This window comes from Vulpes lagopus, chromosome 21 (genome assembly GCF_018345385.1).
Source record: "Vulpes lagopus strain Blue_001 chromosome 21, ASM1834538v1, whole genome shotgun sequence".
Lineage (NCBI taxonomy): Eukaryota > Metazoa > Chordata > Mammalia > Carnivora > Canidae > Vulpes > Vulpes lagopus.
The window spans coordinates 9,474,033-9,489,314 of NC_054844.1; the positions used below are offsets into that span (position 1 = coordinate 9,474,033).

At 36.8% G+C, this 15,282-nt stretch overlaps 1 protein-coding gene across 2 annotated transcripts in view; it reads right to left on the bottom strand.

Annotated features, from left to right (window-relative positions):
* The window catches only part of LOC121480015 (pregnancy zone protein-like), a 48,411-nt gene extending 34,276 nt beyond the window's left edge, over positions 1-14,135 (bottom strand). The window contains exons 1-11 of one of the 2 annotated variants that reach the window (XM_041736243.1): positions 13,982-14,121; positions 13,455-13,606; positions 11,209-11,389; positions 10,339-10,492; positions 10,130-10,182; positions 9,562-9,582; positions 8,941-9,109; positions 7,626-7,710; positions 5,176-5,299; positions 3,726-3,840; positions 1,571-1,680 (exon numbers count right to left, since the gene is read on the bottom strand). In XM_041736243.1, the coding sequence (XP_041592177.1) occupies positions 1,571-1,680; positions 3,726-3,840; positions 5,176-5,299; positions 7,626-7,710; positions 8,941-9,109; positions 9,562-9,582; positions 10,130-10,182; positions 10,339-10,492; positions 11,209-11,328 (951 nt within the window). In that variant the 5' untranslated portion in view covers positions 11,329-11,389; positions 13,455-13,606; positions 13,982-14,121. Of the gene's footprint in view, positions 1-1,570; positions 1,681-3,725; positions 3,841-5,175; positions 5,300-7,625; positions 7,711-8,940; positions 9,110-9,561; positions 9,583-10,129; positions 10,183-10,338; positions 10,493-11,208; positions 11,390-13,454; positions 13,607-13,981 lie in introns of both variants that reach the window. The other variant, XM_041736242.1, reaches the window with a different exon arrangement.
* Between the last annotated feature and the right edge of the window lie 1,147 nt (positions 14,136-15,282).

Genomic DNA, 15,282 nt, shown 5'->3' on the forward strand with positions numbered 1-15,282 from the left:
GCAACCAATTATATTCAGTCAAGATTAGATTTCTTCCACCAACACCAATCAAAATTCCTCGTGAATAACATGTACAAGAATCCTCCTTTGTCTTTAAAACCATTGATATCTGTTCTCAGGGAGAAGATACACTATGTGGATTGCTGCCCAAATCCATGTTTTTTGAATTGCAATCTGAGGCTCCAAATAGATGTCTTGTTTTTATTTTAGCTCTATTTCTTTCCTCCACAGACAAAACATAATATTTTTCCCCCATCTGATTTCCAACAGCTTTTTATTTAATCTTCCACGGTTCATTCTCTTACTGCTTCATGCTTGCTTCAAATCACCCTCTCCATGGCCTGAGCTAAACTGGTCATGTTATTCTCCTTAAAACTTTCAATAACTTCTCAATCCAAAATTCTGAGCAGGGGTGCCTGAGTGGCTCAATTGGTTAAGCATCTATCTGCCTTTGGTTCAGGTCATGATCTCGGAGTCCTGGGATCGAGCCCTATGTTTGGGAGGGTGGTCCCTGCTCAGCAGATAATATGCTTTTCTCCCTTTCCTCTCTGCTTGTGCTCTCTCTCGCTATATCTGTCACCATCTCTGTCTCTCTGAAATAAATAAATTCTTAAGAAAAAAAAAAGAAAAACAAACAAACAAAACCCCATCAAAATTCTGAACATATTCTATGAAGCCCTCAAGATCTGTTCTGGCTTACTTACAGCCATCTCCAGCTATATCTCCTACCTCAGCCTGTCACATAGTTGCTCTTTAAAAGCTGTTTCACACTTAGGACCTTGACCATTCTCCCCTTTCTTAAATTTCTGGCCAAGTCATATTCATCCTTTTAATATTCAGTTTTCTCACATTCTTCACTTGTTCCAAGATGGCTTTGCCCAATCATATCTATACATGTATTAATTTCTTGCCAATTTGCAACATAATACTGTAATAAATGAAGAAAATACAAAATTCGTAATGTCATCAACTATGAAATACTTAGGAGTTTCACAGTTAATGAAGAAATTGCCTATCAACTGTCAATTGCCTATCAGCTGTCAATTCAAATATTAGTTACTAAAAAAGGAAATTTAAAATGCCTAGAAACCTTATATCTCTTATATGACAGAAAACTGATAGTTTACTAAGTTAGATATCAGTCTGAAAACTTACCAATATTATTACCAATACAGAGCTTTGAAACTGGAAAAAAAAACTTTTAAAAACTATCAATATGAAAAAAACCCTCAATCGTCTAGATGAAAGAGTATCTTTAAAAAAGAATTGTATTACAAAATCATTGTTTATAAAGGGGTAATCTGAGTATGCAGCCAAACTACACAGGAAAAATGTCTTTCAGAGATGTGTTAGGAAGTTAGTCAATAAAAGTGTGCTTTGTTTTTCTGGATATGATGTTATTTGCCTTTTAAGTTTGTCATGGCTACCATTTCTTTCCCCATTTGAAATAAATATTTATTTTTATAATAAATTGTATTTTCGTAATAAATTGTACTCTTGTGGTAGTAAAATTTATTTTCTTAATGGCCACCTCTCCCGAAATATGAATTTTATTGAAAAGATATTTTACCTGCCCATAAAAAGGAAGCCCAGGTCTATAATATGTATCCGCTTTTGTAAATTTCAGCTTGCTCAGGATATTTGTGATTTCACATGATCCATGCCCAGTTAGTTCCACCTCTGAAAAAGAAAGAAGTGAAATCGAACTGTTCTATATATTCAACTCACTTCCTACTTCCACTCCAGCTTTGCTTTGTCATGACAAAGTACTATCCCTATTCTATTTCTTACTCTTTCCAGAATTTTTCACACTTAGAAAATACAAGCAACTTGACATTAGCTTCACCTTCAAGATAAAAATTATTATACCTAATTTCCCAATTCTTCTGGTTTCACCGGTATCTTATTTATTTGTTCCATTTGTGTTCTTAAGCTCTTCTCAGATCTGTGATCTTGCTCCATTTTTGTTTCAGCCTCTCTCAGATCCCTCTCCTCTCCCCATGACTTTCTGCATACAACAGGATTCTTCACATTGGTCTCAGAACATGTTTACATGTCTATCACAAACTACTTCCCCAGCAAGACCCTTCTTTTCTCTGTATGCCCCTTCTACAGTATAACCAACACCTGGTGCCTTTCCAGTTAGTGAAATGCAATCTGTACCTTGGCTTCATTATCTAAAGCATTGGTCTATCAAAGTCTAAAAGATCTCTTATTTGCTCCAAATATAATATTCTCTCTCTCTCTTTTAAATTAGGTTCCATGCCCAGTGTGGAGCCCAGTGCAGGGCTTGAACTCACGATCCTGAGATCAAGACCTGAGCTGAGGTTAAGGATTGGACATTTAACCAACTGAGCCACCCTGGCACCCTTCCCAGTATAGCATTCTCATCTCAGACTTGATCAAAATGAATGAACTCCTAGAAGTACTTTATAAATCAGTGCCACCGAGACTCTTCCAGTGTCTTCTAAGAAATTGTACTTTATTATTTTCCCCCATGCCAGTGACTTCTAATTTTATTATGCTGGTTTATTTGATACTATGTCCTAAATGTAGTTGTTTCTGTCGTTGGGCTCTCCTTGTCTGTCTCTAGCTTCAATTTAGCAATGCTAAGTGAGTTCACTTTTAGAATGATTGCCCTTACTCTTAGGAGCTATAGATACAATGGGAATCAATTTTGGTCCTGATTTTGCTCTGATTTTTTTAAAAAATTATTTTTATTTTTATTTTTTAAAATTATTTTTAAAGCTGAATGAATCAACTTCTATCTTGATGTTCCAGATTACAATAACTCATTGTTGTAATGATTCATTGTTGAATGAATTTTCTTTGACCCATTTCATTATATTTCTTTTTATCTACTTCTTATCTTTGATTAATGGCATTTCCATTTCCCAGGTCCCAGGTTTGTAATCTTTCGGGCAATTTTGAATAATAATCTGATGTATCAAATTGTAACACCTTAAAATTGTTTCATCTACCCTGTCCTCTTCATGTCTGCTAGAACTATATTTTCAAAATATCAATATATTTAGAACATTCTCCTCAAATATATCTGTAGATACCTAAGGCTTTCCATAATAAAATTTAACCTTTTTAAAAAAGATTTTATTTATTTACTTATGAGAGACACAGGCAGAGAGAGAAGCAGGCTCCATACAGGGAGCCCAACATGGGATTTGATCCCGAGACACCGGGACTATGCCCTGGGCCAAAGGCAGGCACTAAACCGCTGTGCCATCCAGGGATCCCCAAAATATAATCTTTTTAGCATATGATTTACTTTTTTTTACACACCTTAGCCCCAACCTACATTTTCAGTTTCTTCTGAGACTAAACATATTTGTTTTATAAGAATCATGCTTTCCCAGTTCATCACAAGCTTTCAAAATATTATCCAAATCAGCTCACATGCTACTTTATCAACTTTCTTTGTTTCTATATAAAAATTAATTTTCTCTTTTCATACTCATTTGGCTGTTAGTTTTTACATTTCTTATGAAAATTCTGTTGTGGTTATAAATACATACACACAAGTATACATATACATATATACAAACCTATATATAATTTCTTCTTAGATTTCTAGTTCCTTAACAGCAGGGACCATGTTATTTTCATAGTCCCCAGAAACTACAAAGTGTTTTACATGGAATGGAAGTTTGATAGATGCTTAATATATTGGTGACTTAATGAATTAATATTTATAAGTAATACAAACAAACCTGTTCCCTCCTCTTTGATTTTGGCTTCCACTTGTATTGTCATGTCATACCCCCTTTGTCTCAGCTGAAATACTTTGGTCTTCACGAGTTGTGTGAAACAGCCTTTATTATCTGCCTGAAGAGAAAGAAAGAGAGTTCCTGGGTCCTCCAGTTTGATATAAAAAAAGTCAGTTATCAATTTGTGAAAGATTTTTGTTGGCCAAAGGAAATTTTACAAATATTCTGACCATCCTTTAGGTGCTTACCCTTTCCCAAGCCAAAAATGACATCCAGTTTCTTCATTGATCATTGAGTTACTCATTGCCAACCTCTGCCTTCCCCCTTCTCTTCTGAAAGCCTATCCCATTTCTGCCAAATTAAACTTCCTAGTTTCTAAATGTACCAGTGTACTCTCTCTGCATACATTGCTTCACAAGTGATAACATTCTTTCTTCCATTCTTATCTTGGTTAAGAGTTACTGCTCTTCTAAACTCAGCTCAGATATAACATCTCCTCTGTGACCGCTTTCATCTACATATTGACTAAGGATTATATTTTTTAACTGTATTTCTCCATGTCTAGGACATTAATAAAAAGATATATATTCATTGAATAGATGAATCATCATAGTAATTAGATTTCCAAATTAAATATTGGGGCCCACATCTTAAGAAAGATTTGTTTTCATGCACATATATGTGTGGCAGAGGGAGAGAGAGACTCTTAAGCAGGCTCCAGACTCAGCACAAAGCCCAAAGTGAGGCTCAATTCCACCACCCCAAGACCATGACCTGAGCTGAAACCAAGAGTTGGATGCTCAACCAACTAAGTCACCCAGGCACCCCTCGCTGCAGCTTTGATAACTTTCTTTTTCATATCCTTACACTCACTGCCATTCTCTGGGCTTTTATGTTATCTTTCTATGTGGGTTTCATATTCTTCCATATGAGCTTTAGATCCCATAGCAAGTAATTTAATTCTCCCGCTAACTGAATTCCTCCCCCCCCCCTTTTTTAAAGTAAGCTCTTCACCCAGCATGGGGCTAGAATTTATGACCATGAATTCAAAAGTCACAGGCTTTACCACCTAAGCCAGCCAGGCACCTCCTCCCACTAACCAAATTCTTAACACCTGCCACATTCTTTTTCTTTTTATCTGTTTGATAAAAGCCGACTTTGGATACTTTCACATTATTTAATGCCTTTATATTTGGCATGTTAATTGCTGTCAGAAGGAAATTACAAAACTGGCCAAATAAATACCACTATAAATTAATGAACCAAATTCTCAAGTAGGCTCCTAACATTGCCTGGCAATCTTACAGTGTTTCCCCTACCCCACACTGCTCTCTGTTGTCCTGTTTTCACAATACAGTATTGTATTCTATTGTATGATATTCTTTATTGCATTATAATCCATGAGAAAACAGGCTCTGGTGTTGGTGTCTTGGGAAGAATGGTTTCCATATACCTGTTGACTGAATTCTTCACAGACACCTTGCGAATGCATTCCATGGCAGGCAAAATGATATTGTGAGTATTTTCTGCATATGTTAATTGTCACCACACCAGAGACAGGCTTTCCATACGTGTATCTATAATGGTAAAGCAGTTATACAATGGGATATTTAATATAAATAACTCAGATATTTGTTCACATGATTTGATCCACACATATAGCCATCTTGTTCACATAGCAGTTGTACTTTAGAAGCACTTATTCTGAAACTACATCTTAATTATCTAATTATTTTAATTATTACCCATGTCTACAACTCTAAGAAAATGCCTACTGGATCTTTTTAAAATACCTCTAAATGAAAATTTAACAATGTAGTTTTTCTCAGATCTTTCCTTACTTTTAGCTGTGGTTTTACTCTAAGACTATCTTATTTCCTTTTTCTCTGCCTTCAGATTATCTAGGTAATAATTCCAGTTTTGATAACACCTTCTAAGGTGTTTTAAGGCAAAATTTAAGGATATGTAGACAGTATATTTCTAAGTCCTCCCTAATTCATATTTATTTTAAGAGGATAAGTGAGAACTTGAATGGGAATTTAAATATTCAAAAGCACTGACCACACAGAACAGATATGTTATAAATGAACAGTATCATAATAACTTAGTCTGATTATGCCAAATCTGATGGAAAGATATGCTACGGTATGGTCTGAATGTTTGCATCCCTCCAAATTTATATGTGGAAATCCTAAAACCCATAGATGATAGTCTTAGGAGGTAAGGTCTTTGGGAGGTATGTTGATGATGTGAGTGGAGCCCTCATAAATGTGGTTGGAGTCTTTATAAAAAAGGCTCCAGCAAGATCCTTTGCCCTTCCCACCACATGAGGACATGACAAGAAGGCATCAGCTATGAACTAGAGAGAGAAGCTTCACCAGAATGTGACCATGCTGGTAACTTGAATTTGGATTTCTAGCCTCTAGAACTATGAGCAATAAATTTCTGTTTTTTATGAACTACCTACTCTGTGGTATTTTGTCATAGCAGGCTGAGTGAAGTAAGATATTATGGGAAGCCAAACTTAGTCTTGTTTCTCAGAGTGTGCTTTATGGAACACCTATGCTGAAATTACCTGAGATATTTATTGAGATTCAGAGTCCTGAATCTTTCCTTAGGTTTATGATTGAAATTTTTATATATATTTTTAAAATTTATTTATTCATGAGAGACAGAGAGAGAGAGAGAGAGGCAGAGACATAGGCAGAGGGAGAAGCAGGCTCCTTGTGGGGAGCCCGATGCCAGACTAGATCCCAGAACCCTGGGATCGTGACCTGAGCCAAAGGCAGATGCTCAGCCACTGAGCCACCCAGACACCCTATGATTGGAATCTTTAGATTTGGGGCCAAAGGAGTCTACATTTTAATGAATCACCGCCATAGAATCTGATGCTCACTAAGTTTGAGGCCTATTGCTTTGGCCAAAACTGCGAGGTAGGTGAGCTTTGGCTTTGATAGCTCTAATCATCCCCTCATTATAGTTTTTTTTTCTCCCTAATTTCTAGAAGTACTGATAAAGCAATAAATTATTTATTAAATCTCACTTTGTTGAATCTTATCTTTAAATCTGACTCAAAAGGCTCTCTCTCATGAGGGAAAAATCTAAAGCACCAAAACTAGTGACAAAGATGAAAATATGATCCTCATATTGTTTTCAAAAGCAAGAGGTAAAGTGTCTCTCCTCAGTGCATGTGGAATATGTTTTAGTGAACTAAAAAGCAATCAGGGAAGAAATAACTATGACATGTATTGTGAATTCTACATTATGTATATATATATATTTATTTAAGAAGATCTGCTTAGTTTTTCCCCCTAATTTTCCATAGTTTAAGAAGATCTGCTTATTTTTTCCCCCTAATTTTCCAAAGCTTAAGAAATCAGGAGCAATAAGAAATGGGGGCAATAGGACAAAGAATAGCATAGATGTTATGAGTATGAGCATGAGCTTGAGCTGAATGTCCTGTGTTCAGTTTGGGACAGTGTCTGGCATGTAGAATGCTTCATGAAGCTAGATTTTTTTTTTTCAATTGCAGAGCCAATATAGGATAGTGGTGAAGAATTCAGGGTCTGGAGTCAGACTGTTGGATTTAAATTCCAATCTGATGTTTATTATATGTAGCAACTTGAACACTATGTGTTATATTTTCCTCATTTGCAAACTAAAGGTAACTATCCCTATCTCACAAGGCACTTAAAACATTATCTGGCACATTTTAAGTGTTCAGTAAATACTGTTATTGGTAGAAGTAAGTGTCCTGTGCTACCACCCCTGCTCACTCTCTGGAGCTCAGACATGTCGGAGAAAAAGTCATTCTCTAATTCAAATACTTGAAGTCCAGTAACAATTACTTGCAATGCACTTAGAGTAGGGAGATAGAAATGGGATGGAATAAATATAACTCACAGGCCACAGGCGGATACTACAAATTCTTCATCCAGAAAACTAATCGTCTTGGGCATTTTCACTTGGACCTCAAATTTGGGCAAAACTGTTGTCAGCAGAAGGAAGAAAGAGGTGAAGGTGGGTGGGTAGGATATCTTGCAAGTATTAGTAATGACTCTATTACAGAACCTTATAACATAGGATCACATGAAATGATTACAATTACAATAAGAAGCAGCAGAACTGTACTGACAACGGAGATGTGTTTATGATCATGGGTATTTTGTACCACGTTAACTTGGTTAAGCTGGCACTACATTTCCTAGGATCTCCTTTCAAAGATGGAAGGAAAAAGCAGCACCATTAGTCTCTGAAGATGGTCATGGTTAGATGTGGTGAGAGGTGCAGAGAGGCCTCTGGATTCCAGTTTGTTCTTATTCTTTCCCTCTGTGTGTCCAGTTCTTTCCAACTGCTGGTCCTACTGACTAATGGAAGCCCCATACTCATCACCAGAAACTTGATTACGGAAGTATTGAAGTGGTACATGTACATACAGTTTTCCATCGATTGTTCTATCAGTTTCCCTTCATGGTCACTTTAGCATCTGAAGGCACCCTTACAGGTGATAATTTATTCATCGCCACTAATGCTTCAGGAGAACTGGTTAGTGAGTGCCTCCAATCCACCTGCTCCTCCTGCTGGGCCCTTACTTTTCTAGCCTCTCTCACAGTTGTACAAGACTAGCTGTTCCTATAACAAATCCTGGTCCTATAATCCTCATGACAATCCAGGTGAGTTTGGGGAATCACGTTTTGTGGTAAGTCTCTTCATCCATGGCATGATATACTTAATTTATATTAGAAAATCCACATGACTGATAACTCATAAAATGGCTTCAGTACCTGGCTGCTTTGATTAGAGTAGTATAGGTGTAGGTCATAGACAACCAGGAGGTGCCTTCAGCTATAAGTTATAGTTCAACAGATGCATGCAGATATTTATTGTTTTGGTTCACAATTTCTGTTTGAATAGAGTAATGGACCTATTAAAATCTCTCTTGCCTCTTGCTGGCTCTGTAATTTTGGTAAATTACTAACTGTACTAGTTATTGATGTACTCGTTTGTAAAATGGAGATAACATAGTATCTGCCTCAGATGGTTGATAAGAGGATTAAATGAGATAGTGCATGAAAATGGCATAGTGAATATTTAGGTAAATTAAAAAATTGCTAATTTCCAACTATCATATGCTAGATTTTTGCTAGTACCTATGTGTAAAAACTCTTACACTCTTAAATAATGTCATAAATGTCTTGGATACAGGTAGAATTCTTACCGTATTCCTTCACTTCAAAGGGATGCTCTATTTTTTCCCCTGACTCCTTCTCCAGCTTGACCTTATAAGCACCCAGGGTGGGCTCCACTGAGAGTGGGAAGGAGAGCTGGCTGAGTCCTCCTTGCAATCTGAGATTTTGCCATTGGAAAATTCGGTTCCTTTTGGGATTCTATAGGTTAGAACATTATGAGTTCATAGAAAAAATTAAAATATGTATTTTGAGTAGAGGGACAGCTTTTCAGGGAGGGCACATTGGGGCTTGGATAGTAGATGTTTTGTAAATTGACATCAAAGGTACTGAGCAAAGTTGTCTAGGAATTCTACACTGAGGAAAGGGCGGCAGGGTTACCAGCTATGAGATATTACAGATTGTAGTACCTCTTTTTGAGATTATGCATACCCAAATTGGTTAGGAATTTGGCTCTTCCGTAAGAGCCACTAAGTTGTACCAGCTCAGGGGATTTTGTTCCTTCATTTACATCTTACCCACTGCCCAGAGGACTTAAAATAGACAGGAAAAACTGTTTAGTCTTGGTGAAGTGCTGGTGAGGAGCAAGGAGGTAGCAATGGAACAGAACTTGTCGTAAGGCCTCATCCCAACAGATATAAGATATTACCTACCTCAATATAAACCACCGGGAACTGTAAAGAAAAAAAATAGTATGAGTGTGAGATAGAGGTTAGAAAAAGAAAGGCATGACATCAGGATCTATCAATATAGAATATCTGAATCAGAGGAAGTGAGTCTGCATATTTCTTGTCCAAACAAGGAAATATGCCCCATTTTGGGTCACAGCAACTTATATGTTTAGTTTGGGACATATATCTCTTGACAAATCATGACTTTACTTTTATGAAGTACTATACAATTGAGGAAATGTATACTAAGGTAAAAAAGTCCAAATTATAAGTTTATTTTACAGATGAAATTTATCTCTGAGAAAGTCTCCATTTCTCTAAGGGAGAAATCAAGAGCACTTGTTTTCTTGTGTTCATAAAAATTACTGGGATCTTGAAATGCATAATTTCAACTGAATATTTTATTTTAATAGTGCAGCTGATGAACTGATTTCCCCATCTTCTGGCAGTGGTACTCTTATGAGATCATACGGGTCTTAGGTTCTCCAAAAGGATGGGATTGACATTTTTGCCTGTTTCCTCCCAACTCATCCACTGTTATGGGACTTACGTTTTCATTCAAAGGATGAAAACTGACATCCACAGAGACAACACGGAATCTCACTGAAACATAAAGATTTTTTCCCATGAAACCCTCCAATGGGAATCCACCACAGTAACACAGATAATGACATGGCTGGATTTTCATGACTGCAGAATAAGTTATAGAGAACCACCCACCTACCCCTTAAAGCTGGTCTTGCTCATTTGGTTCCTGACCTGTTTGTCCTGGCTTGTAGATGGGTTTGTCTGTTTGGACAAAGATCAGGCTGTCTACTTTTGTGATGCGTACTTTCTTCTTCTTTATGAAGAGTTGGGTTGGCCCCTTCACCTCCACGGTAATGAGCACTGGGGACGATGGCAACTCTGGAATCTGTAAAACAGAAACGAGTTGAAAAATCTGCCCAGATCTACTTCTGAATGTCTCAGCCTTTATGACTTTCTTATTCTCTGCTTAGTCCCAGAGAATGAGTAAGGAATAAGTCAAGAATTATGTCCCTGGACTTATAGATTCTCATGCTTATGTAACATGACAGTAATGCTTTGTTGATTTAAGGGGAAAATGTCATTGCAGTAAAACAAACTAGTTCTTCCAGTCATGACAGTGAAGAAAATAACATGCTCTTATTTCCATAGCAATATAATGCTATTAAAATAATTACCAAATGTTATTTTCCAATAATCAACATCGACATTATATACTATCACTGGTAGTAAGCCAGTATGATTACCTATTTAATTCCTTACATAATAAAAGGTTACAAGGACAAGATATTAACCATCAACCACTTGTGAGATCTTAAATAAGTCACTTAAATTATGAGTTTCAGAGTTTTTATGGGTAATGGCAAGAACTTTATTTACCTCACAAGTTTATCTTTCCTATAGCTACCACTACTTTTTGCTTATTGTGCTAGAATTGTTTGTAGATTCATGAAAGCATATTCAGTAGGACGTTCATTTTTAGGACTGAATTTGAAGTTCACTTTGTACTTATGCTTTTTTTATTGCTGGGGGGTCAGAACACAAAGTAGCAGCGAATATGCTCTTCTTCTAATGTGCACCCATATACCAATGAATTATACTGACCGTGAAGGGCCTGCAGTAGAAGGAATTCTTTGTCACCACGTCTGAGAGGAGGGTTCTGGTTTGCATTGCATACTCCAGAATTAAATTTACTGTCACCGTCTCATTCAGGTCATTAAGCATAACACAGGCCTTCTCAGGAACCTTAGCGTACAGCTGTGATGGGACCAGCACTAGGTACTGCCTGTGGAGAATAGGGGTCTGGATCAACCAAGGAGAAGTTAAAAAGATGTCATTTTTGTGGCTGTTTTCTAGATCATCTTTTCTGTAATCACCAATCACAGAACAGAGCCAGGTTTCAGCAAGAGGGCGGAGGAGTATATTCTTCAAAGCCCAATCCAAAAGATCTTAGAAACTCAGAAACCTCCAACAAGTTAAACGTTATGCTTCTCTTGTGTTGTGGAGATATTCACCCTCACAATATTTGCATAAGCTATAGATAAACAATCCTTGAGTCATTATGTATTTTGGATAGAAATTGTTTTCAAGGGCGCCTGCATGGCTCAGCTGGTTAAGTGTCTGGCTTTGGCTCAGGTCATGATCTTGGGGTCCTGGGATCAAGTCCCACAGTGGACTCCCTACTCAGAGGGGAGCCTGACTCTCTCACTCCCTCTACCCTGCCCCATTGCTCATGCTCTCTCTCTCTCCCTCTCTCCTTTCCTCTCAAATAAATAAATAAAATCATTTTAAAAAAGGATTATTTTTATCGAATTTCAATTTGCCAACATATAGTATAACACCCAGTGCTGAGTGGAGTAAAAAAGGATTATTGTCAAATTTAGAAATGGATCAAGAAAGCTGAGATTATATATTATGGGATATAGTTCAGTTTAAATAAAGAAGTCTTATCATTTGCAATAACATGGATGGAATTTCAGGGTACTATAAGTGAAACATGTCAGAGACAGGTAATATTGCGTGCTATCACTTATATGTAGAATCTTTTAGAAAAAAGTCAAATTCATAGAAACAGAGAGTAGAAAAATGGCTGCCTGGGGCTGGGGCGGGGTGAGGGTGTTGAAGGAAATAGGGAGAGGTTGGTAAAAGGGTACAAACTTTCAATTAAAGTAAGGTAAGCAAAGTCTGAGGACATAATGTATAATGTGGTGACTATAGAATTTAAATGTTCTCACCAAAAAAGAGGAAGGAGGAGGAGGAGGGGGAGGAGGAGGAGAAGAAGAAGAAAGATGAAAGAAGAAGAAGAAGAAAGAAGAGAAGAAGAAAAGAAGAAGAAGAAGAAGAAGAAGAAGAAGAAGAAGAAGAGAAGAAGAAGAAGAAAGAGAAGAAGAAGAAGAAGAAGAAGAAGAAGAAGAAGAAGGTGGTGGAGATAGGTATTTAAATTAACCCAATGGGGGACCCATGGGTGGCGCAGCGGTTTGGCGCCTGCCTTTGGCCCAGGGCGCGATCCTGGAGACCCGGGATCGAATCCCACATCGGGCTCCCGGTGCATGGAGCCTGCCTTCTCCCTCTGCCTGTGTCTCTGCCTCTCTCTCTCTCTCTCTCTTTGACTATCATAAATAAATAAAAATTAAAAAAAAATTAAAAAAAAATAACCCAATGGGAGGAATCCTTCCATTATATATGTATATGAAACCATCATGTGGTATACTTTCATTCTTTTGTAATTTTTTGTCAATTATGTCTATAAAGCTCAAAACTTTTTTTTAGCAATGACAAAATGTAATTAACCAATTAATTATCATTGAAAGTGTTAATAACCTATTTACATGGGGTCTTGAGTTTCATGTGGATGATATGAATTTCTTTATTCCAGGACACTAAAGAAATAATCATAGAAAAGGAGGAGCTGAAGTGCTTTTCAGTACTATTTCAGAAGTAATTTAGGCTCTTTTCTATTTCTCTCTATTTCTCTGATATCAGAGAGCCAGGCAAGGCTAATCACCAAATATATTATCATGGGCACCCAGAAAAAAATATCACTTTCTTGTTGCTCTTTTTCCATCATTTACAACCACTCAAATGCCCTGTACTTTGCAATGCTCTGGTTTCCTTATGCCTCTCTCTCTTTCTGAAGTGGCCTTTTTCTGTCTGGATACAGTCTATTTGCATCATAAGATTTATCTCAAAAACAACTTTCTGCAGACTTAGGTGATGCCCCTTTCTCTTGTATCCCCTAAAGGCTCCCGGAGGAGGTAGATTTTTCTGTGAGCATTCTCACAGAATCCTGCAATGCTTGCTTCTGGTTTTGCACCGCATTCCTTTCTCTGTACACTAGTTCCTCTATGTACCGTGAGAAATTGAGGGCAGTATCCACATTTTGTTAAATCTGTATATTCCCAAGGTGTAATGCCAGCCCACACAGGTTCGCTGAAGAATTGCATGATCTGACACACAAATGTTGGCTTGTCTGAAGGTCATGAATCCATCTTGGTGATCCTGACTGGGGGAAAATACAGACACTGAGTCATTTTACAGTGGATGAGACACTGCAGCCTTTTTTATGAGACAATAAAGAATGTACCTTTTTTTCCCCTTTTGGGCAGAAATTCTGTATTATTATTTAATGAATGTTGTATAATTCTGTATTCTTATTAGGTGAATATTTCACAAATGTAACTGACCTATGTCTCCGTGTTTTCTAGAATTGGAGTATGCTTTTTTTCCACATGAGCCATAACAACTTACTGACCTTTCCAAACCCCTTCAACAGCAGATAATTTCACAGGAAATCAGAAAAGTAAGACAGACATATCAAGAAGCAGATAACACAATGAGAAAGAAAAGGACAGTAGAATTTAATAGAAATGTTGCTTACGGTTTTGAAGTAGTGGAAGCATCTCTGGGAAGGAGCAGGAAAAACAGAATCAAGACTGGGATGGGCAGTGGATTTCTCCTCATGGTGTGGAGAGAAAGGGGAAATAATAGGATTCTCAGTCCTTGATTCCTTGAACTCTGTTCTTGTTCCAGAATCACTTGTTTTTATTTTACCTGATGGGCAGTGAAAGTAAACTGCTAACCATTTATTTTTGTAACATATTAACTACTTCCAGTATAAAAAAATCAATTCCAGATTATTTCTATGACCATCAGTATTCTTTTATCCACTTTCTCAAATTTTCAAAGCCTTTTAAAAATACTGCTGTTAGCCTATATTTTAGCTCTGATTATTAATCAGTATCTTAAATATTTTCAAGAAGAAACAAAATAAATTATATGGACTTGATGAAATCAATTAATATTCTTTTTTTTCAATTAATATTCTTGACTTGCATTTTCTTTTTTTAAAGAGCTATTAATGAAATACATATACCAAATTGGTTCTTGGTAGTCCAGGGAGCATCACATATTCCTCTGAGCTTCATCCTCTATGGTTCTTTAATGAAACAAAGAAGTGAAGTTTATCACAGGGTTTTAGACACGATAAATTTGAAGACAATCTCTTCCTTGCTTAACCACTTAATGTTTGCATTTTATAGCTCTCCTTATGTTTGTTTATAAAGAGAATGATAGTTCATTTGGATACAGCCCATGTAATACATATTATTTCTTAGTTCATTGAACACTTAGAATAGAAAGTCAATTAATTCATGATTCTTGATGAACATTCTTATTTAATTCTACTTTGAGCAATATAAAAATATTTTATCAAGGTGCCTGGGTGGCTCAGTTGGTTAAGCATCTACTTTTGGCTCAGCTCATGATCTCAGGGTCCTGGGATGGAGCCCCGCAAGCGTAGGGCTCCCTGCTCAGTGGAGCGTCTGCTTCTTCCTCTCCTTCTGCCTCTCCCTCTTGCCTGTACTCTCTCTCTTTTTTTTCTCTCTCTCTCCAATAAACAGTCTTTTAAAAAAAATGTTATCAATAGTGATTCATCATCCTATTTACTTTCCAAGGGAGATTGAGGAATCTATCTTTATGGAATCTTAAAAAATAAGAAAGATCCACACTGTTACGTTAATTTAACTAGGAACTCACAAGATGAAGTGTACATATTTTGAATAGAGAACCAGTTTAAACTCTAAAATATGATGTAATGAGAAACAGGCGCTTCTATGGATGAGGTCTATTTTGTTTTGACATACATTGTTTTTTTTTTTTTTTTAATTTATTTATGATAGT